The following is a 24,094-nucleotide window of genomic DNA, read 5'->3' as shown; positions in this document are numbered from 1 at the left end:
TTCTGTTATGTTGTACAGGTAAATCGGAATATCAAAACCAAGATATTTGGTCAAGGTGAATAACCCGAGCTTCATGTATATCGGCGTTCTGTTATTTTAAACTTGGAAAAGAGACAATTTCCTTCCATAGATATAATAAATCCGAGGAAGAAATAGGCGGGATCAATGGCGCAATCCTTGGGGTAGCTCTCAAAACATTTGATGGAAGACAGGACAACTCTAAACATGTCAATAACGTACACGATGTCTCATGGCCGATATGTGCCTGTGTTTATTGGGATAAACCCTTGACTTGACTTTGCCTGTATTTGTGACGGTGGGAGAGTGGGCAGGGGAGCTCTACCTTACCTTTTACTCAGAATAGCACTTTGTGATAATAAGAGCGTAATAAATATAGACTCATGTTATAGCTGGGAGCGTTTTGCAGAGAGTTCTGATTATGGAAATGATCAAGTCCCCGATAATCTTTGCATTAAACCATTCGCAAGACAGAGTTGCGCTCTTCCGACACACACGCACCAGAAACCTACGAGTGGAACCAGGCTACGGCATTCACAGATACCATCAGTTTATTCTAGACATGTAAGGCCTGTGATGGGACTTTGGTTTGACCAAACTGTTGTTTCTTTGACCTGCACCATCAAGTGCTGTAATATACCCCAACTTCTATACAATGCGACGTCCCCACAGCCTGGCCTTGCTCCAAGTCTCTGCTGAATGTATTGTAATTTTATCCTTTAAAGAGGCAAGTCTAGATGGATGGAATATGTATCTCTCGTGTACGCATTTGTTAACAAAAGATCAACGAATTTGGAGTGAATAAAAAATATTGATTTACACCGCTTAAAAATATTACATTTTCTGAATGTCCGTTTCCGCGGAGAACCACTGACATGTTTTTTATGTTGACGTTTACACAATGGGAGTATCTATTTCGGCAATTATTATAAACTGATATATATTTTGGAATTGTGTCCATATGGATTACATTTACACTGTTTCATATGAGATTTGACCGTTCTTTTCGGGGATTTAAGTTGTCATAATGAATTGTTACATATGGCATTTACAGTTTGAAGTATTGATTCGTGTACCGTAACTTACAAACTAATTTAATTACGAGGAATATTTCAGATGGCCGGACTCGGTGGAAATATCCCTCAGGTCATGTGACCGTGTAGTCCTACGTAGAATCCTAACCGCCATTTCCTGTCATAGGAAAATGTATCGATAGGCAGCCATCCATTGTTTATTTGAAGATATGTCTAACCTTCGGTTATGAAGAGATCCCCTCTATTTCTACAGAAGCTCACTGTGTACTCTTTGTCCGTGTTCTTTAATGACGAAGTGTCACGGGGAAACCCAAGCTTTGACAGCTCTAGCCCTAGAGCACAGTAGACCTTTCCCCTATTATTTTGTACCGTGTGGCCCGAATATGAATCTATGCTAACCACAATCCGCATAGTTCTTACCCATGGAACCAAGTGCAAAGGAAAATCCATACATGAATGCACGTGTTGAGATTTTTGTGTGTGCGAGATTAAGACTCCTAAAGGTGCACGTAAGTGGGAGAAGTGGTCAGTACTTCGTAACCCGTGTAACTAGAGCCTATTATCTCCCTCAGCCCTTGAGACTGAGAACTGCAACCACCTGGGCCGCGCCACACAAATAGAACCCCATGACAGAAGTTCCAAACTCTTCTCTCCCACCACATAGGACCTTTTTGTTCTAAGGCGTTTCCTGTCTTCGGGAGCACCCGATCCTATGACGTCAGCGCAAAGGTGATGCATTCCCTAATCCAACTAATTTTTCTATAAGACTTCAAGACGTATGTTGTGAAGTTGTAACAACGACGGCTCTCTTAGATGAGACGATGAAGAAATTGATTTTGCATGCCCAAATTACTGTTTTTACCACATGCTAAACGATGACGGCCAATTTGCCGAGCCTATCAAATAACAGCTGTAATTAGGCTTCAAGTAGTTTCTAAGAACAGCATTCAACTTTTAAAAGGCAGGCAACGTGAAATCTTTAAATGTCATTACAAGAGGAGAGAATGACTTACAGGCTGAAGTAAGACGCGCGCCACATGGCGAAGGGGGGAGAAAGGGTAACGGGAGAGAACGCTTGGGCTGAGAACATGAGGGAGGACAGGGCCTGTGCAACCACAATGCCACCATCGAAGATTTGTGGAGGTTCGCGAGTTCACTGCTACTCCACTCTGCAAGGCGCGCTATGCTTGTTTCAAGAGTAGTCAGGTGGTAGAAAACATTAAACTGTCGTGTGTGAAATACTCGGATATACTACAGAGTCAGGCTGTGAAAAGAAAAGGTTGGATCAAAAGATATTTGGGATCCGCCAAAGCCATGCATGCATATACTACAGTGGAATGTGGTCATTGATATCGTTAACTGCCCGGCAACAGAAAGCATACACCCAAGTTTGATGATTGCTGAAAATGAAACAAACAGAAAACTGGCCATGTGATGGTGATGTCTTTAATACAGGTATAGATCATTTTTGGACGTGGTTGCAGTGTCTTGGAGTAACAGAGTGCTTAGTAACATTTCTTAACATGTGTATATGTTTGGTCAAACCAAAGATTTGGATAAACACGTTTTTTGCCAGCAGTTTAGGGAATATAACGCAACGATGACAAATGAATATATACAACTCCAAATTGTAATGCTATGAAGAACACATACATACAGGAGATAGATAACTGGGTAAGTCAGTGATTGAGTGAGTGAGTTGGGTTTGACGCCACTTTCGTCAATATTCCACTCAGTCATTTCTTTGACGGGTGACCGTCTTTGGCAGCTTGACTCGTGACAAGTTTTAGGACTTCAGTCCTAATATGTGATTGCATGTGGTCACACCTTAGGCAAGTTAGTTTGTTCAAAATTACCTCTGTCCACGCAGCAGAAATTGGGATAAGTCAAGTTAAATTGTAGCGCTTCACAGGCATCGTTGGTTATCATGGTAAAAGCAATCAGATTGTGCGCTTTGAGTGCCCTTTGTGCACTTCCAGTGTCCTTTGTGCACTCTAAGTGTCCTTTGTGCACTTCCAGTGTCCTTTGTGCACTCTAAGTGTCCTTTGTACACTTTGTCCTTTGTGCGCTTTGAGTGTCCTTTGCGCGCTTTCAGCTGGATATAAACTCTAGTAAGTTGCGTTACTGATATTCTTAAGTAATTAAATTTCATTTTGTAGACGTCAACAGCAAAAAGGATGACGGCCAATTTGCCGAACCTATCAAATAACAATTAGGCTTCAAGTAGTAATCAAAAACGATAAAACGATGTACGAAAAAGAGAGTTAGACATTTCACAAATTATGTAATTCGATCAAGGGACTTGGTTTGACGAGCCAATCGATTCCCAGCAAGACTATCCTAGCTCACGTTTCAAACCGCTTTTGTTCACACACCAACAGGAATAATTCCCAGTTACTTGAAGTATGGAAATTGTCTGGATAACCCAGTTACATAGATACACACACACACACGGAGAGAGAAAGAGAGAGAGAGAGAGACGAACAATTGTGCAGTTGTAAAATGTCACCTACCCACCATGAAAATGTTTCCTGTCTTTTAAGGTGTTGGGTGTAAGGTTGAACATAGACCGTTTAGCTGACCAGGGGTGCATGTATCGCAATAACTGTACGTGATGAAGCCACTCCAAGCATTTGTTCTCACTCCTCAGATATCATCACCTCATTTCAGAAACAAATAAATAAATACATTTGCACTTATTGACTTGTTCAAAATAGCATGATATCATTTTCACCCCCGCATGCTCCACAGCTAGAAATATGCGTACGGACGATTTGCAATTACCCGAATTTTGACCTAAACGGAGGATTCATGCCCCATGATGGCACGGCCGTGCAATACGAAGCCCATCTAAACACCTTACACCCCGTCCAAGACTCCAGCGCTATTATTCCATCACTTTGTCTGTCAGCGTCCAACTGCGCTGCTCGTCAGAGGTCTGGGTGACTGTAGAACGGCGATGTTTGTGTGGGGAGTGACGGAGAGGCGTGGACATCCCAGGGGGGACCTCCCCGGGGACTCATGGTATCCCTCCTCCAACTCCAGCTATGCAGTGCCAAGCACGTGGCAACTACAGCAATGTTTTCTTTTCAGGAACAACTATTGTGTCAATTTCGTCGTGTCGATTGACGTTAATTCCTACCGAAACTGATAGCGTACACCACCCTTAACGACGACGTTGGGAGAAAGAGCGACAGCAACAGATGCCGGAATGGTTTGTTACTTCCTGCATGTATGGTCATTGTAGTGCATCACGCAACAAGTCATTTTCAGTGGGAATGGCACCAATAATATGTTCCTTTTGTGGGTACTGTTTCTGCTGTGTCGTGTCAGGTTTCTGCAGGTTCCAAATCAATATTACTGTTTTTGAAAAGACTCTTGTATACGTTGTACGGTGCCACATCAGAATAAGTAATATAATTTCTGTACATGACAATAATATTTAATCAAAATGATTTCACTCAAAAATACTTTCGAAAAAATGTGAAGGCAAGTCAAGACTTATTAATCATATATCTTAAGGAGAAGGAAGTTCTATGGATAATCGACGTCTTTGTTGCAAAGGGATCGCGCTATCATCACTTGCTTGATAACGATGTTAGTACCTACACCGAAACGTCGCACGCTTTGTAATAAAGAAGTTGACTTTCCATAGAACGTTGTGTCCCTTCATCTATACAACTTCTAGAATGTCATTCAAAGAAGTAATATATGTGTGTTTATAGGCAACGTAATTACAATAGCTACACTTTTAGTACGACAGATATAATCTTTACGGCGCTATATGGTTACATGTCAAGATGTCAAACCCCAGGTGGGACTATCCACCCAACGTCTTAAGCTCCCAGGGGAGGCTACTCTAATGTGTCACTATGCCTCCCACAGACGGCGCTGATGAGGTCCCATTAGGCAGGTAATGGGAGACCAGGGCCGGAGACGTTACTGTTGTGAAAATATCCAATGGCAGTTTATCATCCAGCGCTATCCTGGCAGCGAAAAGGTCAATTAGTCTCGAAGTAATTGCAGCAGAGAAAAGAAAACACCGGGGTGTTGGTTGCGCGCACGTGTTCACTGATATTGAAACATTTACAGAAGGTCGATTCTGTATACTCCAACACTGTGTGTGATGTCTGTATCAGTGTGTTCGCTGCTTCGAAGCAAGTGGCTACTAAATAGAGCACTGCTAACTATATTGTCTTCAAATAAAGCTAATGTCTGACTTTCATACTGACATGGTGATCCCATGTCATTTTATGGCGACCATTTTTTATTCTGGTCCTTTTCCCACCTTTTCAGTGTATAGTCAAAAGTGTCGGTACTATGTGGTTTAAGCCGTTTCTGTTTCTGAGATAAAGTCTGTGTTTGTAAACAAATGGAGTTAGTATTAAACGGTAATCTTTTTCAGAAAAGAGCCATGACTGTTTTGTTGCATTAGGTCTGGTCACAATTTGCGACTATTTGAAACTTTTCTCCGTTACCGACTTTTTCAAAACCTGAGGTTTACAAGAAAACCAGGACATAATCGGCACGGCAAAAGAAACTACACAACTATATTTCGTGATGGTTACAGTTTGTTGTTTACCAAGTTAAAATGGTAGAATTAATAAGTAAGAAATGACGAGGCTATAGTCCGGTATTTGTACGAGTATAAGATATATGTAGGACCCTAAGTTGTAACTGTTTGGATCATGTAACTATTTAGTAATTTTGTAGCCAAACTCAGTTTCCAAATGTGTTTACTTATTCACCCGTGGTATATTTTGCAGCAAATGTTTGTTTCGAATAGCGAGTACGATAGTCATCAACTCGAACTGCAATGCAAAAGTTTCTTGAAGACTGAATTGAAACATCTTTTTAGAATATAACATTTCAGTCTGTCTGGCACTCGAAATGCGTTGGTAAAATTGCTGGCGTAGCTGATTTGAAAACACACACAAACACACAAACACACAAACACAAACACACACACATACACACACACACACACACACACACACACACACACACACACATATATATATAATATTGCATCATCACAGCTATGCATTTGGTGGAGTACTTTGAATCGAACATCGTTTTTGATAATGATTAAATGTATTTTACGTTTGTACAGTGTCATTAAGAAGCTGGTGAAATGGACCATATGTTATATTTGGGAATGGATTTTGTAAAGTATATTCCAGTCTCGGGATTGAACAGCTTGAGAAAATGAAAAACTTGAGAAGCTAAGATTGTGACCATATGATTACTACATTTATAAGGTATTGAATGACAGTTATCTAGTGATAGATATATAATTTATAAATATATACTCATATTAAAAAAGTATACTAATATTAATTTTATGTTAGACACATTTTGAATTGCGTGTACACTATCACTTTTTTTCATACCATCATGTTCCTCGGACAGTCACTTTGCCACTGAAACGTATGCTTGTAAGTAATCCGAACTACTATATGCTTACACGTATGTGCTAATGTGTACATATGAATGCAAATGTAAAAAGCTGTATCTGTCCTCCAGAGGCAGGGTAATGTGAAATGTGAAACAGGTTATGGACATGTTGCAAATGAATAATTCAAGCTGAATGATTCATACATTCTTGTTCCTGGTTATGAACAATAGAAAACACGTTGTAGATAGTTGGGTACATGACCAATATCATGGCACACAGCACCAGTATCTGACCTGTATGTTGTGATCACATCGTATGTTTTCCTCATGTCGTTTTCACTTTTCACTTTCGCGATTCCTGTGTGATTAATATTTGAATTTTGTCGAGTCCGTTTCTGACTGACCTTTGTTACTGAATGGTTCACGATATCAGTCAAAAGATATTTGGCTTCAGAATCGATTACGTGTAGGCCGCTGTCATAAACGTAATAATTAGTGATTCGAAGCTTCTGTCCTCTTGTGCCATTTTGTCAGGTCTTTCAGGGGAATAAAGTCATTAATATGATAATACTACTTAACTCAGTACACAGATAGTTTTTTATCAGTAATATGTTATTTCATTCTTCAAATATGTCTTATCCAAATGTAGCTGATGGATATAAAGGATTTTCCCACAATTCTTTAAATTTGGTGTTTCTGGAACTTGCTAATAAATATTGCCTAGAATAAGACAATTAATTGTAGTGTATGCATTGTTGTAGTTCAGAAACCATTTTAATAAATGATTAGACGAAATATCTGAGTCAATAAAGTGTAATAAAGGATATTGGAAACCGTTCAAAATTACAATCAAAGTGCCAATACTATGGTTCGTCTATGTAAAAGTTTCCGTTTAAGGGTTTTAAACCTCTTAAAAAATATTTCAGGATGACATTATTCTTTTATCAGTAGGTATAACGTTTAAAAAAATCATTGATAAAAACATCTTCACATTCAGTCCTTAGATAATGTCTGTGAAACGAACAAATTAATTATGAAAACGAACATTAAGAAATGAAAATTATAAAATATTTTTAATTTCAGTGACAAAATTCAAAATTTACAGATCATGTGAAAATATATATATATGTATATTTATATAATTCAAGATAATAATGACAAACAATAACGTTGTATTTATAAACATGACTTCTGATGATGAAAATGACAACATTGATTCATTTCACTAAAAGTGAAACACTTGATTGAGTGAGTGAGTTGGGATTTATGCCGCATTAAATTTCATTATAACAGTCATATAACGGCGAGTCAGCTTGAAGTTTGTATGGAAGCCCGATGTGACGCACTTCGCTGAAACCAACGACCACGAGTATGGTACTGACAAGTCAAGGAGCATTATCAGACGAGGAACAGTACAGATAAAGAAATCTATAAACATCTTATATTCACATATCTACATTTCTAAGGTCCGATGTAATGCCGAGAAATTCTGACGCTCGGAAGTAAGTACGGATCTAGGGCAACACCTGAGCAAAAATATCTATACACGATTTGGCACATGTGAACCTTTGGCATAAAATTAGTAAGTATCATCAAAATAATTCATTCAATGTATTTGTAAAATCATCGCATTGTCCATATTCCCTATGTTGATGCATGAAGTCCTACATAACGAGCACATAGTATGTAGTCAAGATTAGCAGTTCATCTTCAACTGCGAGCGAAATGAAATTGTCCACGATGGAGAAGATATCAGTATTTGCACGACATGGTTACATCAGATGGAGAGCAATGTCGATGACGTCATAATGTGGCTACGGACACGATGTGGACATAGCACTGATACCTGAGTGCGTGGTCGTTGTGGATGTCGGTGTGCCGGTTGGACGAAGGCGTCGTGTGGAGCTTTGGCATGGACGGCTTTGTCATGAATCCTTGAGATTTCAAATAAATATGCGAGATCTATGTACATATTGCAAGTCCCCGCCATTACTGTCAGATGATTCTCACATTGCGCATTTTTCATAATACGACGTCGGATGCATTGGTGCCATACTTCCGGTTCCGTATGGGAAATAGGCCTTCCTGTCACATGACGATGGCTGCTGGAAGGATTGGGACGGCAGTCTCATGCCTGAAACATGTAAGAAATACAAACTGAAGCTCAGGTATCAAAGAAAATAATGAATAATGTGATCCCAAAATATGGAATAACCTTCTCCTCTTTGATCAACAATGACTAGACAATAGTGAGTGTGGTGTACGTCAACAATGGCTTGACAACAGTGAGTGTGTCGTAGGTCAAAGGAGATTCAGAAATACAGTTTTTAATTACTCAAGTGGTTTCATTTCTTCTTAATTACGATCTAGTTCATATTTTGCTATTTGAATATCTGTGCGATTGACCGAGCATTCTTGAATAGTTATTATGACTCGGATATTCCATCATAACACATGTACGCAAGTAAAATTATTATGAATAATAATAATTGAATACCTCACAATATCAAACAATTAGTATAATATGGTATGTGTTTACACAATCTGGTCGTAAATTCATGCACGTCTTGGCAGTGTAATCGAGTAATGAAATACAAACTTGAATATGTTAATTTATATACTCACGTTTTCCATTATTTAAAAGAGGTTCAATGCAGTAGGCTTTAAGTCACAATGTTTCCATGTTTATTTAATTTTTTCACAACTCTTACAAAAGAGAGCAAGTGCGAATTGCAGTGCCTTCTGTCTATGCCTATGTTTTGTTAATGTTTTTTGCCACTAGGTTGTTATTATCGCATTTCAGCGCTGTATAGCACTGTGTTTGCAACTGAGTACGTAATTGCATGTGCGAATAGCAATACATCAGAAGATGAAGAACACAGACATGGTTTTCCTTGAACAGTCAGAATAAGATATATCTCGAACTTCGTTAAGTTACGGTTCGTCCATATTAAATTTGAAAGTACATCTAACCCTTTGATATGTTTCAGTATGGTTTTAACCTTTGAATATGCAAGAGGGAAAAATTGCAGTAATATAAAATTAAAATAGAACAACACTTAACATCAATCTTATGAACTCTTTCTGATATTGTTTTCTTCTCACCAATGGTATGATAAAGTGAGCATATTATAAATGTGCCGTGGTTAGAAGTTACACAGAGATAGACGTTCTAATCATAATTTCGTTATGATGTATATTCATCGTCATTTAGCCTCGTTTCTCTCAAGGGAATCAGATACCATTGAAACACATCATGTGTAAAGTCGACATTACATTCTTTAAAGTAATGCTGATTAGATGCCTTCCTTTACAGACCGCACAAATACAAGCACACGCATACCATGCACGTCACTGTTTCGGTGCAGTAATCTTGAACACGACTGCCTTAAATTAGTGGTAATTGTACAATGTGACCATCCCTTATGCCCAATGTCACATGTTATAGGTCTTAGTATGGCTGTGCTTAAAGGTATGTATCCTTCAATGTATGTTATCAAATTGGTATGTAACTTCATTGCATGTGGAAAATGCTGAACTGATTTTTTAATTTTCGTAGAATTCTGAATGGATACGTTTTGTTTATTACTTCATATGGGATAAATGGTAGTTTAAACATAAAATGGTCCTGTTAATCATTTCCTAAAGTCCGACGCATTTTGCAAATGATCATAAATTACTCGTCAGTGTCGTGTCCTGTAGTGTTACATGTTGTCTTTATTTTGGCATCCATTAGCATGGGAACACCTTCACCCTGAACTCAGCTGATCTGTCTCCCCTGGTGCGAGAGCTCCCGTGCCTTCGACACAGTGTTTTTAAAGGCTTTCATGGTTGTACAAGCACGGCTCCACACTTAGTCAGAAATGCATGGGATCGTAGAGAGATCTACACACGTCCTCTCAAATGGTGAACAAACATGCTCGCTCGTTATCTTCACGGGGAACTGTTTTGCTCGTCAGTTTGCCCAGAACAAACCGCGCTGATCTACATAGCAAAATACAGTGAACGGCAAGAGGTAGGACTTCACTCAGTATACATGAGAAGCGAAATGATGGAATAGAATTTCTGTGCCAATGTGAGCTGTATGGAAGCTAAACATGTGTTGCCGTACCCACGGACCACCTAGAGTAGAAGGAAACAGTCCTTGCCTAGCCACGAACCTGCTGGAGGCATCTCTACACGCCGAGACGGAAGGGACCCCGCCAATATATGAAATAAAATGATCTGCTTTGCCTTTTAGCGTTTGTTCTTCATGTAATATTGGAGAAATCAGGGAAAATATGAAAGCTCTCTTTAAAAGTGCCACCAGGCTTATACAATAGATGAAGTCATTAAACGTAAGAAAAATAGGCGTGACTACCATAACACATCATTGGACTTGCCACAAAAGAGGTTTTATACACTGTTGCTATTTTATGCCTAGAGTCATATATTTAGGTAGTGTTTGTTCGAGTCAGAAGCAATTATGACTGGTTTGGGAGCACAATAAGACGTTTTCTAATGAAACAAAGAGGTTCTATGCAACATAAAACTATGAAACGAAACAATTCCAAGGTTTATTAAATCAGTCTTATACCACAGTTAATCAATGTTAATTGAAAATCATATGAAAAAATCTAAAACTTTCAAGCAACAAAACCCGTGTCGTAATCATAAGACGCGTGTGATAAAAACAAAACCCATTTCAACTGTATCATGAGATATTGTATAGTAAACATTATTCCATAGTGGGGACGCCAGGAGTTTGATAAAAGTGAACATAGCGTCTCGGCATGGCACCTGTAACGAACACTTTTGAACTTGGGTCTTTGACGATCATTGAAATCACCATAGAATGAACATTGTCGATTGTATCTCAAACGTTGCCAAATGTTGACACGTAAATTGGAAGCTGACTATTGGGAAATGGTAATCCTATCTTTCGAAAATTTATCTCGTTCGGAATCGTTGTACAATCATAGATCTCAGTATGAAACTGATTTGGAAGTATAAATGTACGTGAACCAGAATTGTTTCTGATTACACACAATGTCCTTATGTTCTGATTACGTATTTGTTTCACGCTGTCAAACATGTTTATGAATTGTATACCGAGTTGCCAAAGAGGTGACGATGGCTTACAGTATGCCATCTATCTCTGCTTCCGGTCATCGCACTCATGATTCACGTTATTGTAATACGTATTTGTGAAGTGTGAGACACTGCGTACAGATTAATATTACATCTTCCTACTTTGATGTTTAAGCGAAAGGAATTTTAGCATTTTGCACAGACGTCACACATTTACACCTATTTCATACAACATCCGGGTTCCTCAGTGCAAGGGGGTCGCGTATCAATATATTTATTATGGTCCTGCTCATCTCGCCTCCAACAACATTTAAACAGACACGCAAATGTCAAAGCAACACAACTGAAGACAGGACTTTAGTTAAAACAATTGATTTTGAGTAAAAATATTAGTGATGTGTATGAACCTGAAGATTTGTCGACAGATTTGAGCGAGGTGTGGCGTGTCACAATAAAGCGGGCCACAGAAGACCAACTCGCTTCACATGTCTCACACCTGTATGGAACTGCCTTGGTTCAAAGTCGACCTCACCTGCTTTACACGTGCGAATAGCTGCCGAGAACCACGCATTCCCATTACACGTGCATTCAAGGAAAAGCAGATTGATATCTAGGGGCAAGCACACGGCTGCCAGCTTAGGTACATGATTAATTTGAAACAGACATTCATATATGTCCTGGGTTACAGTTAGACGGATGAAGGCAACCTCATATTGACAGACTGCTATTGCAGGTGGGGCAAGAATTGTGTGAGTCACTTGGGACTTCTTAGAAATGTATCTAATATTAAGGTGATTATTTCTCTACTCGGGTAGGAACACAGAACAGGGTAGTGCTCTCCCGCATTTCTCTAATTGATGAAAGGCCTAGAGAGCCTTGATATAGAGAAGATTGGAAAGAGATAGGTTTGTTTGCAGACCGTCACTGTATCGGAAAAGATTGGTCGGAACACTTGTCCGCGAGGCGAAATGGTGCAAGTGAAACCCTGCCATTGGTTTATCAGGTCCGTCTTCTCAAGATATACCTAGCCTGACAGCAGACAAAATGCCAAGACGCCATGTATATTATCATGTGCTTGAATAATAGCTGGTCTGTGTACATGATTGTGGAAGGATTGTCGACTAACTGTCTACTTGTCATCGGCCACAATTCTGACATGTATCCTTGCACTTTCTCCTTTTCACCAGTGAGACTAATCCCCCCATGCTTTACATGATAGACTGGGTCGAAGGCAGAAGTATCATTGACAAACACATGTTACTATCAAGATAACACGTAACCACCACGTCAAGGCAGAAATTTAAATTTAAAACTTTACAGGAAACCAGAGACAGATTAATGGCGCAAAAACCTATGGATAAGAATCAAACAATTTATCACTCGTCCTAATTACCTGCATTACAAATGAGAGAGAGATATATTTTAAGAAATGAAGAAAATATTCCCAAAATATTATGCCCCTGACTTTTTTCACCGTATAATCATCTCGATAACACATGACTTTCGAGTTTAGAATTTTTCTAATTTCGAATTCTTGACGGTGCATTATAGCAGTAAGCGAAGGATATCGAATGACCCATGAAATCGTAGAACTTGAAAACAGTTATGTCCCCAAGAATGTTCCATACGGTACACGTTTCATATACATGGATGTGGAAATCTTAGACATCATTTTCATCAAAGTCAATAAACACCAAACAAGCAACCTGGGCTCCGAACAACAGATACATATGATAGATAAATAAACAAGCTTATATATAATTATGCAAGTTACTTCAAATTTAATCTTTGTTGTTATGACTGCATGTTTTGTAATGTTAGGTCCAGGGGAAAGTACAGCTTAACAGGGTGACTGAACAATTTACTTGCCGTTGCATGTATTTATGACAGGTGTAACCAATGGAGGGGGACACATCCACCTTTCCGCAAACACCTGGTGTCAGCACCATGCGGTAGTGATTAATATGCACATGCTTACTGGTAACGCGCAATGGGTTGCAGAGATTTTGCACCAGTCATGGAATTGGTTTGGGAGCTTATATAGGCCATTTGATGGGTTGACTCTCTTTGTCGAGCATTTAAGGCGGATACGTTTAAGGCTCATTTAGCAAGTTAAACCCTACAAACTCCTGGTTCCTGGGACCCCATATTGAATGACTTTCGACAGATAAATCGACATGACTGTCTTTGAAAATATCCCGATACGGACAAAGACCTGGATATTTTGTACTAGAAACATCTTATTTACTATAGTCGCTGATGGTACTCATGAGCAAATATTTGCATGTGCAAAAGGCAAATGGGCATATGAAGAAATCACCATACACCATCTACACTCCGATGTATATGTATTTCGTTTATATTGTCACTGTTTCTAAAGGAACACGTGCGCAATAAACATCTTATATATTGTATGTGCTGCTGAATATAAAAGTTGTTGATGGTGTATAACTGACCTATTGTTTCATACCTGTTTAGTTGTTTAGAGACAACATTCCTAAGGATGATATCGATTTCAACCATTGCAATGTTTTACACATTCAATGAGTAAAACACCAGCTGAAATCATCTGTTCTTATCCTAACAACCGACTTGCAAATTCAAACAATTAGCCTATGAGAATTAACAGTTTAAAACATTCGTTGCCCAGCACAGAGGAGGAAGTGTCCAAAATGCTGATGCACACATTTTTCTTTCCTCATCAAAGTAGACATGGTCTCAGTACGTATGTTTGCATTATTAAAAGTGACAGGCGCACTGAAAGCAAAAATCGCCAACCTTTGAAATAAGATCATAACATCACATCCGATTAACTATCAATAAGACAGTTTTATTTAATACGTTGTATCACGCATACATTGATCTCTTGTAGCAAACATTATACATGACATGTCCCTACGTGTAAATCAATATGTATTGTAAATATTGTAAATACCACAGGGAACCCCTTGGCATCTCTTTATTTCTAACTAAAAGAAATGAATGATTCCGGACATTGAAAAACGGCCAACTAAGTAACTTATAAACATGTACAAATGAATGACGTGACATTATGGACAGTGTAGAGGACATGTGTGATGTAATGTTGTTCTTCCCCAGTTCGTCTTCCTTCTTCACTCTGCCTCTCTTCACAACATCGCGCCCTGTCGAGAAAGTTTTGGTTTTCATTAAGTCCCCTCACTTCCCCGTCTCTGCCCAGCTCCCTGCTGTCAATCACCTACAGCTACCCCTCTCCTCTCTTCATCACCCCTTATTAGCAGTGTCGCTGCCTCGCCCCATGTGCCCGTCCTGGTTGGTTTACATCACAACACATTGGACTAGGACTTCGCTCGCGATACTTCCTCGCCTAAATTGAAAACAGTTCCATGCGCTATTCACGGCATTTGATAGCGATTAACTGTTTAGCTTAATTCGCAGGATCATGGCAGCAAATTGGTACGATATGGTTTAATAAGCTGGAAGTGCGGGCTGTCGTGTTCCCCATACAAACCAATTTGTTGGACAGCTTGGCTGGTGTATGGGCGGTTGCGTGATGTGTACAGTTGGAGGAAAGCTGTTCCATGTCTGTTCAATGATTGAAAAAGTCCTGCATCGGAAATCACATACCGACTGCAAAGGTCATTGCAAATACCAGCTTCATTAGTGGTGATGAACAGGTGCCCGCACAAACTATGACAACGTATTATTTTAATATGTTCGCACATGTATGTGAGAAATAAGGTTCCCCTGACGCCCAGGATATTTTACATGCCGATAACATGCGCTCGGGAAACACCTCTCTTGAGTTACGTTTGAAAATTTCAACAAAAACATTTTTTTTGTAAGTTAGGAAAATGAATGTGTGATTTGTGATGAAAAATATTCAAATTATAATATCCTTAGTTCACAGGAAAGGAGAAATGTATAAAGAGGAACCTGATACAGATCGGCCATGCAAACATTAAAAATATCGGATTTCCTCCTATTGTCATAACTGTTACAGAAGAAATAACTAAATTGCATTGCAGGGGTTAAACGTGAAGATTTTGCAAAATAAAACGACAAAATCCTTTCTGTACCTCATATGGAAAGTATGCTGGTTTCAGTTTAAATTTCTTGAAAAGGGAGGCTTGAAATGTCATGAACTGTTGTATAATCATCATTTATATATCTGTATCTTAATATGTTTGTAACTACAGTGTTGATATTTGTAGATTATAGAATATTGCTACTGTTTCTTGATAGAATGCTATGCAAAAAATATCTTATCTTATGTACCTGCAATATCTAAATTTCTATGAGAGTTTATGACGGAAAAACTATGCTTAGTAAACATAAACATGACTTCAAAGTTTCACATATAGATACTCCATTTTACAATAGTACATACTCTGTTTGTAATTAAATGGCCATTATCGTGGATAGTTGATGGTTATATCCCATAGAGGGTCAGTATATAAATTAGTCATATATGCCTGTTATTATATATTTACTTACACTGAATACTGATACAGTGGAAACAGAATGGTATCAGGAACACTAATATTTCGGTCCAAATGTACCTTGAAAAAAAAGAATCTTTTTCTACAAATCCTTATGGGTAGTAAATAATCTTCAAAGTCCATTTTCCGAGGAACTGACACACATCTAACGATTTACCTCAATGAATCTACCGATGCGTAGGGCATCTTAGGAACGTGAAACTTTCATTCCGTCTTTTTGTAGCACCTGACTTTAGTTACCTCATGTCAAAGGTATCCTTTTCACAACAGTTTTTTATTCACCGAATCCTGACACAAGAGACATACACAAGATTTGTCTAACAATGCTTTCCATATAGCCGAGACGTCCGAGCAGTCGGACACCCTACTGCCGCGGTAAACATTAGCTTCGCATTAGTGTCACCCAACCGCCCAGGTTGCGTCAAATCACAAAATCTTGTTAAAACGAACTGGGAATGGAATTTGCTGTTATTTTTGCCTGCCGGGTAAGAACTGACACACAAGTGAACGGGTTCAGAAAATATGAAGAACATTTACAACTATGGTCTCTGCGCATTCTATGTCGTTAGAAGACTTTAAAATTAGTCTCACGAGAATGCTTGTGGCCATTTCATTGCGAAAACAGTGATTCTTTAATAGGAAGTATCCTGCGAGGCTCCCTGGTCTGTGAAATAGTTTAGAGGGTGATTTTATCGTTAGTGCAATCTGGCTTAGGATTTACACACATTTCAGCTGCATTACATTGTCAGAAATATCATCAGCAGGAAAACTATTCACGTCAACGAGAGCTGTAGAAAAGGCACGCAGAATATTTTGAAATAGATATCAATTTTGAAAGTAATTTGAAGAAAGCTCCAAAGAGACAAACACATATGAACAGACAACTCAACGCATTAACGCCGAAACGAAGCTAAAATGTTCGTTTTTACTTTTGACAAAAATAAGGAAAAAAAGCCCAGGCGATGCATCCCTCTTTCTGAGGATATAGCTATTTTCTCCTCCACGTTTAATCTACCACGACAAGTCGACACAACTTTTTGTGCATAGACAAAGTTCGTTCTTTTAATATTGTAAATGATTTCTTTATCCCAAACACAAAACCAGTCTCGGAATCGTGTTCGTTTTCTAACAAACCGTTTCACACTTATGCACAAAGTGTGAAGTTATGTCATTTCTGTGTGAAAAGCTCGCTTTTAACGTTAATGTATTTTATCTTTATCCGCAACATTTTACCCTTAAATCATTTCATTTTCGTAAAAAAAACCGTAGAAATATGGACCTTTCGTATGATTGTCAGAATTTATGACCATGAGTGGGTTCGTGGGTTTAGCAAACAGTATTAACTGAATAATTAATAACCTGGATGTCGCCATACTCATTTGAAGACATACTCCCTGATGTACATCAGTTTGTATGCATCGGGAAAACTTTGAAAAAATCAAGAACAATTTGCCTTTGTTTCGTGTTTATACCGTGTTTATGTAAAGCCAACTGTAAACAAAGAACTAGCACAACTTGCATTATCCCCTGTTATGTAAATTACTCTTCACACCCGAGTTGTGAAAATATTTCCAAGAACAACGTCTCCCCATGACGTTACCTATCACTTTCGCAGTGAAGAACAAAACCCCCTAAGTAATTAAGTTTTAATTTATCCCAGCAAGCGAGACGCGATTTACTCAGTCTTAAGGCATGTTACTACCAGCACCATTAGCGGTATGCACAATCTGAAGCAACAAGAGTTACATAACCTAATGTGGCCGCCGTAGGACGCCACAGGACACCTGCTGGTCAGGGAAAACACTTAGTACGTAGATAAAGGCCCTACTGTCAGGAGGCGATGAGAGATGGACAGTGCTAACTGACCATATCATCTCCGATTACAAGTTCTTGTTATCGTGCAAGTCTAAATGTGCCCTTGTTGTCGAAATCTCTGGTCTATTAACAAACGAGGTGTTTATTACTGGCAAATTTGACTAATCTTATCTTCACCCATTATCGCCAATCGTTTTAATTTGTTCAGTGTCAAAAGAAGATAAGGAAGTGTGACATTTTGATACAGATTTAAGTATTCAAACGAACTGCGATAATATTATTCCAATATTGACAATTTAAACTCTACATTTTTATAAATACAATGCCTGAATACAAGTAAGACTACAATTAGTCAATCAGTTTAAATTTGTGGGACAACAACCACACATGATTGTTTGTTATTGTTTTGGGCTCCGTAATATATTACGTTTGGCAATTGGTCTAAAACATCGGTCGTCCTTTGCAGAAACTCTCTTAGCATTAACCTGGAATCATATCAGTAGTTGTTCTCTTGCCTAAGATATCCTACAATCATGGGGCACCAGGTAGTACCCTTAAAGCAAGGTAGTCCATATACTCCAAGGTGCTCGGATGCGATTTTCTTTCAAACGCTATCATATAATCTGTGCACAAACAGTTTAAACTGATTGTTTTACATATTTGCAAACTCTAAATATTTAAATACGAGTGACATAAATATGGACCGTATATATAGTAATAAAAGCACAGGTATCAGCATGAATGTTACTCCTTACTTTTCACTGATAAAAACATTTTCAATGTTGTCTGGTAGGAATGTTTGGAGTCTTCAAAAACCTCGCGAGGTTGACGACAAACCGTACATATATATTAATATCACGACAAGTATCAGCATGAATTTTACTCCTTGCTCTAAACAGGTAAAAACAAAATTGTCAGTGTTGTCTGGTAGGAATGTCTGTAGTCTAGAAAAACCTCTCGAGGTTGACGATAAACTGAGTCTTCCCATGCCACTTTTAAATAAACTCCTGCTACGCACTTTTTGTGAATTAACCCTAAAAAACAAGGCGAATCATGTGACTAATTGAGCCTCGTCATCAAAGAACTAAACCCTGAAAAGCTGTTCCCTCCGTCAATGCGGATGTTTTCGTAATAGGGCTAGTTTGTGTCAGAGATTCAGTAACTAATTTGACACGACAGGCTACGTGAGACACCGACACCCAGCGTAAAATTACCCCTGTCTTACTTACTCTGCTTAGACATTCAATATGGGCGTGCAGTGAGAAGGGGATACCTTTTATTTTCCCTCTCCACTCCGTCGTTTGTTATTGAGATCAATCGCCCTGTGAGTTTTTTCAAGTCAACATTATTATGAAACAAGTTGAACAGAATACCTCTGCAGTTTTATTCTGGTTTCGGAAAGTAAAACCTTCTGTTAATGTTTCCCACGTCAAGTGTAATGTAAATTTCACACAAACCTGAAAATGAACGCGAAAACGTCATGATAATTTGAAAAGTGTAAATGGAAATATAAATGCATACATAAATGTATATGTATATACGTATGTGTGTGATATCATTGTATATTTTATTTGATTATGTTGTGCAAACCCTATCCTAACCTATTCATTATTTTTCTATCAAACATGGTAAATACCTATTCAGGAATTATCTACACGCGCTACCCGTTAGTGCCCGTCTGTTTGGTTATTGTAACATTAAAATAACTATTAACTACTTACTTCAAGACCGCGAATAAACGTCGTAATTCAAATGTAATGTAAGAATTTTGTCTTAGAAGTCAGTCAAAACAGATGATAAAAAGAAAGCAGATCTTGTTTATTGTTGTTTAACTCTACTTCAAGAAGCACGCAGTGGTTAAATAACCAAGAATGTAAACGTTTTCTCGCTCCTTATGCATATTTATATACGACATCTCACAGCCGACTTGATTCACACTGCTTTTACCTCAACCGTTTATTTCTGTTATCCTATTTACAATAAATGCAAGCGATCCGTGAAAGATAATCCTAAACAATGATCAGTTCTTTGCCCAAGCCCGCCTCACGCATGAAAATAAACTACCGCCGTTAATTTGTAAACTGTCGGGGGTGAAGTTTTGTAAACCATGTTGGTCTGAAATGTAAGAGAAATGTAACCTCTCACTCCTATTACTAATATTTACGGCTATAGCATATACCGGGACATGTGGGGGATGCTTGCAGAAGACGCACGGCTCGGCTACAAGGAAGATATGGAGTATTTGAAACTTTTCCTCTCGAGGGATAGAGAAGCATTTTAGTAAGCATATCACTTCAGAGAACAAGAAAAAACGAGTAAAATAACTTCATGTTCCGTTTAAACAGATAGAAGCATGGAACACTATTTCCGAAAAATAACTTTGAAAAAGATTGCAGCAGATATTTAATGTATAAAATGGTATAATATTCTGCGTACATAGCTAAGGGTTAGTTCGGTGTTAAAAAAACTACAAAACAATAGATGACTGAAAGTAAAATAGATTATTTATGATTTTATGTACTGTTCACTTCCTAAATTGTCTTGGTAGGTCGGTGCTGTATTTGCTTTGTTTACCAAAATTAGAATAATGGCAGACCATTGCATTTTCAAAACAGAAAAGGGACAAAACGGTTTCTATAATTACAAGAAATATCTGTAAAGGCCAGAGTCTTCCGTATGATTCAAGTGGTACAAAGGGCTGGTGCTTATATGCCATCATGAAATGGTGCTTGTAGGTTTTCAAGTAACAAATACAGGCGTAGGTACATGGAAAGCAACATTATCAATGTACATGCTAAACATAAGAAAATTAATAACTGCAGCAATAAAACTCGGAATGTAAACCTGTTTCTTGCTACCGAGAACATATACGTTTACTACTAGTAAGTCATATGTATTTCCTGATTACAAATCATTTTTGTTCACCATTCATCCATATAGAAAATGGTTAACAACACATTTGACTTGAAGTTGTTTACTACAGAACATCCCCTCCATCTTAAATATCAGACAGCCTACCAGTTCGAAAGGTCTTCGAAGTTAATCCCGGCATTATACAGAACAGTGCCAACAACTGCTCCTATAAGAACTTACAATCCCCACTTATCCCTGAATAGTTGGAGAATATAGTCATCAAAGCGTGTACACTAGTTGGGAAAAGTAAGACAGAAACTCACAGAAGACAGATACCATCAAGGTTCTAATGATAGATAAATCCTGGCATGAAAGATAAGAAAACCACGACGCTCTAAAATGTGGGAATCAAGGGTGGAGTGCAAACGGGGCTATAATTCACACCAGTGATTAATTCTCTGGATTGTGGAACCCTTTAAAACACGAAAATCGGCTGTTAATAAAGCCCCTAGTCATCCGAAATACGAGATAATGGTGTGACTGAACTGTTATATCTTCAGTATAAGGGTTACATTATCCCGACAAGAAGTCCTCTGACAGGTTCACTCGGCTTTTTATAGCCATCCAAGACGGTCTCAAGTATCAACCTGACTTCTTTTGGGTGGTTTTCAACACGTTTTCTGACGTCGCCATACAATACGGAACACTTGTACATACGGAACATACGAGTCGAGCTAACAAAACCGAAGAGATCTGACAGCGAAAGCGCCGAATCAGTTTGTCTTTCTTTGCTGTGGATTGTAGCCATCCGTGGCATGTACGATCCCCGAATCGTTATGTGACTGGTATTATTTCAGTTGCCGTGACAACACGTGCTTAAAACACCCCTCCTCCCCACTGAACCCCTTGCCGTGAACGCCTTGGCAGCCTTATCAACCTGAGAGACTTTTAATGAAGCCAAATTTTGAGAATTTCTCAATTACCGACAACGCACCGAGCACCAGTCTGACATACTGGTAATGACTAATTATGGAAAAATCGAGCGCACTTAAACTGTTTTAAGTTATCTTGATAAACAGGAAAATGTTCTTGTCCTCGGTAAAGACAAATTGCTGTTGTAAACTGAAATGAATTCAACAAAACTGTTTTACATTTAGCTTTAGATCACGCGGTTACATTAAATGCTCGCGATCACATGCAGTTTATAATCAAACATATCGTATTACCAGAATTGTTTTTAATTTCATAGTTAATACTATAGTATTAAAGTAATTAACATAATACGACTGGTGACAGGACATATACGCTGAATGTTGTATAGCGAAACCTTTAACCCTTTCTCTTTTATCCAGTAAGCATTAAATTAATCAACGGGCGATTTTGATATATTTCATAATGTCGAAACAACGTAAAATCAATTTCTAATTTAATATGTTTTTAAACCGTTTTTCTCATTTTTCAGAAAACTATACAATGGAAACAAAGAATACGCCAAATCCGCCATGGTGGAAATTATAGGTAGATATAGGAGAACATCCATACTCAGTCAACTTATGTGTTACAAATATTGGTACAAAACGGCTTACCTGCAAGGGCTAGGTCTACGGGCTCAGTCCCGGCTGTGATAGCAGCGTAGGGGCTGGGGTCATTGCTTGACGGCGGGGACATACTCTGCATGGATCCCGTGCTTCCTGTAGGTGACAGCGGCTGTTGTTTCAGGTATCTCTGGGTGGTAGGCCACTGTGCTGTTTGCTGCATGGAGTGATCTCTGTCGTACATGGATGGGGGTATAGAGGGCGAAGGGGTATTCTGAAGGTTGGTCAGGTGGGTATAGTCCCCGTTGACGCCAGCCATGGCACAACTCTGAGCGTACCTGTTGTTGAAGCTGCAGCTTGCGTTGACATGTTGTTGCATGCTGTTGCTTGGCATCATCATGTTGTTGTTGTCAACGTACCCTTGAGACGTGCTCACCGCGCATGACATATTCATAGGTGACATGCCAGTGTTCTGCGAGTGTAAAAAGTCATAGTGAGATTGAATCATGGAGGGAGCGGCCCCCATCCCATTTAACATCCCAAAGGGTTTCAAAGCTTGACATTTCCTCCGGAATCCTCTGGGCCGTCTCCTGAATGATCCCTCCTCGAACATGAATTCAGCGGCAGGGTCAATTGTCCAGTAGTGTCCCTTCCCTGGCCGTCCAATACCTTTGGGCAGTTTGATGAAACACTCATTGAGAGACAAATTGTGTCTGACTGAGTTCTTCCAACCCTGATATGATCCCCTGAAGAATGGAAACCTCTGCTGCAGAAACTGATATATTTCACTGAGTGTACATCTCTTGGTTGGCGCTGCCTGTATGGCCATTACAATGAGGGCTATATAAGAGTAAGGTGGCTTCTCAGATCGCCTCACCCCTACACCTGATTTCTTGGCGTTTTTCTGACAGGATGGAGACTCGGGCATGTGTGACGTCGTCGACGGCGTCTCCTCGCCGCTGTCCGAGACGTTACTGTCCACCTTCATGTCCAGCTTCTCCTCGAAATCCTCCATGTTCTCAAGCTCTGTCACTTGAGGTATAACTGTATTATCCATAATAGGTTTCCTATCAATCTCACAATCCACTCCGTATTGCTGCATTTGTCTCTACACACTGTGCACTGTATCACAACACGGCAGTTAAGTGACAGGATCTACCTTGATAAAGATTGCTGAAGTCGTGGAACTAGCAGATAAACACGAGGTGACCAGCGATATGGGTGATCCTCATTACATACTCAACTCTTATACGCATCATTTCAGGGAAATTAGGCCTGAAACTCACATCCCTCGCGCTGAGCAAATCAAAGCCAGGAATGGGCGGAGTTAAGCGGTGCCAGTCTCAGCCATTGGTGCCTCCATAGCCTGCATGGTTCCCACACTAGATGCCCCTTGTGTAGTTCTGACAGACTGCACATGTACGCTCTGCTACCTTCAGCCTGGCATCTATACCCAAGTAACGCCCACCGATACATTCATCCTTTCCCTTGGGATGACAGGAGGCTGTCAGAGGAATGGTGTAGGCCCCCTTTTCTTACTTTCTCTAAACATAACTCTGTCACAGACATCTCTATTCCTCTGCTTGGCTACCTCAGAGCCAGAATTACATCTCATTATTATCCACGATCATTATACCATGTTCATTCACTAAAAGAATAATACGGTTTATTATCCTGTGATATTATGCTGTACCAAAAATAGATTTTGATATGTTTTATATCCCGATTTTGATTAAATATGATTGTATTTTTCTACCGCAAAAATCTGTTATGCTTTTAACTAATCTGAATAAGTTCATTGTGTGAATGTTACTATGAAACATCATGTCGGTTGAGGACAGAAGGTTATCCGAAAATGTTTCTAAAATCTGTTATAGGGGCAAGTATGACT

The 24,094-nt window shown here is 39.0% G+C and overlaps 1 protein-coding gene across 1 annotated transcript; it reads right to left on the bottom strand.

Moving 5' to 3' along the window:
* Positions 1 to 7,503: 7,503 nt before the first annotated feature.
* On the bottom strand, positions 7,504 to 23,453 carry LOC137258698 (forkhead box protein F1-B-like). The gene is made up of 2 exons (XM_067796391.1): positions 22,255 to 23,453; positions 7,504 to 8,583 (listed from the first exon to the last, which is right to left on the bottom strand). Exons 1-2 carry the CDS (start codon positions 23,303 to 23,305, stop codon positions 8,456 to 8,458), a joined length of 1,179 nt encoding a protein of 392 aa, XP_067652492.1. The 5' UTR covers positions 23,306 to 23,453; the 3' UTR covers positions 7,504 to 8,455.
* Positions 23,454 to 24,094: the final 641 nt, after the last annotated feature.

The sequence above is a fragment of the Haliotis asinina genome, chromosome 12, assembly GCF_037392515.1.
Source record: "Haliotis asinina isolate JCU_RB_2024 chromosome 12, JCU_Hal_asi_v2, whole genome shotgun sequence".
Taxonomy (NCBI): domain Eukaryota; kingdom Metazoa; phylum Mollusca; class Gastropoda; order Lepetellida; family Haliotidae; genus Haliotis; species Haliotis asinina.
This window is presented reverse-complemented; position numbering and strand designations above follow the sequence as displayed.

Excerpts from the sequence above, each read along its gene's own strand:
- LOC137258698 (XM_067796391.1), bottom strand. The coding sequence starts at position 23,305 with ATGCAGCAATACGGAGTGGATTGTGAGATTGATAGGAAACCTATTATG. Across the intron at positions 8,584-22,254 it reads CGTAGACCTAGCCCTTGCAG|GCATGAGACTGCCGTCCCAA; the intron begins GTAAGCCGTTTT and ends TACATGTTTCAG.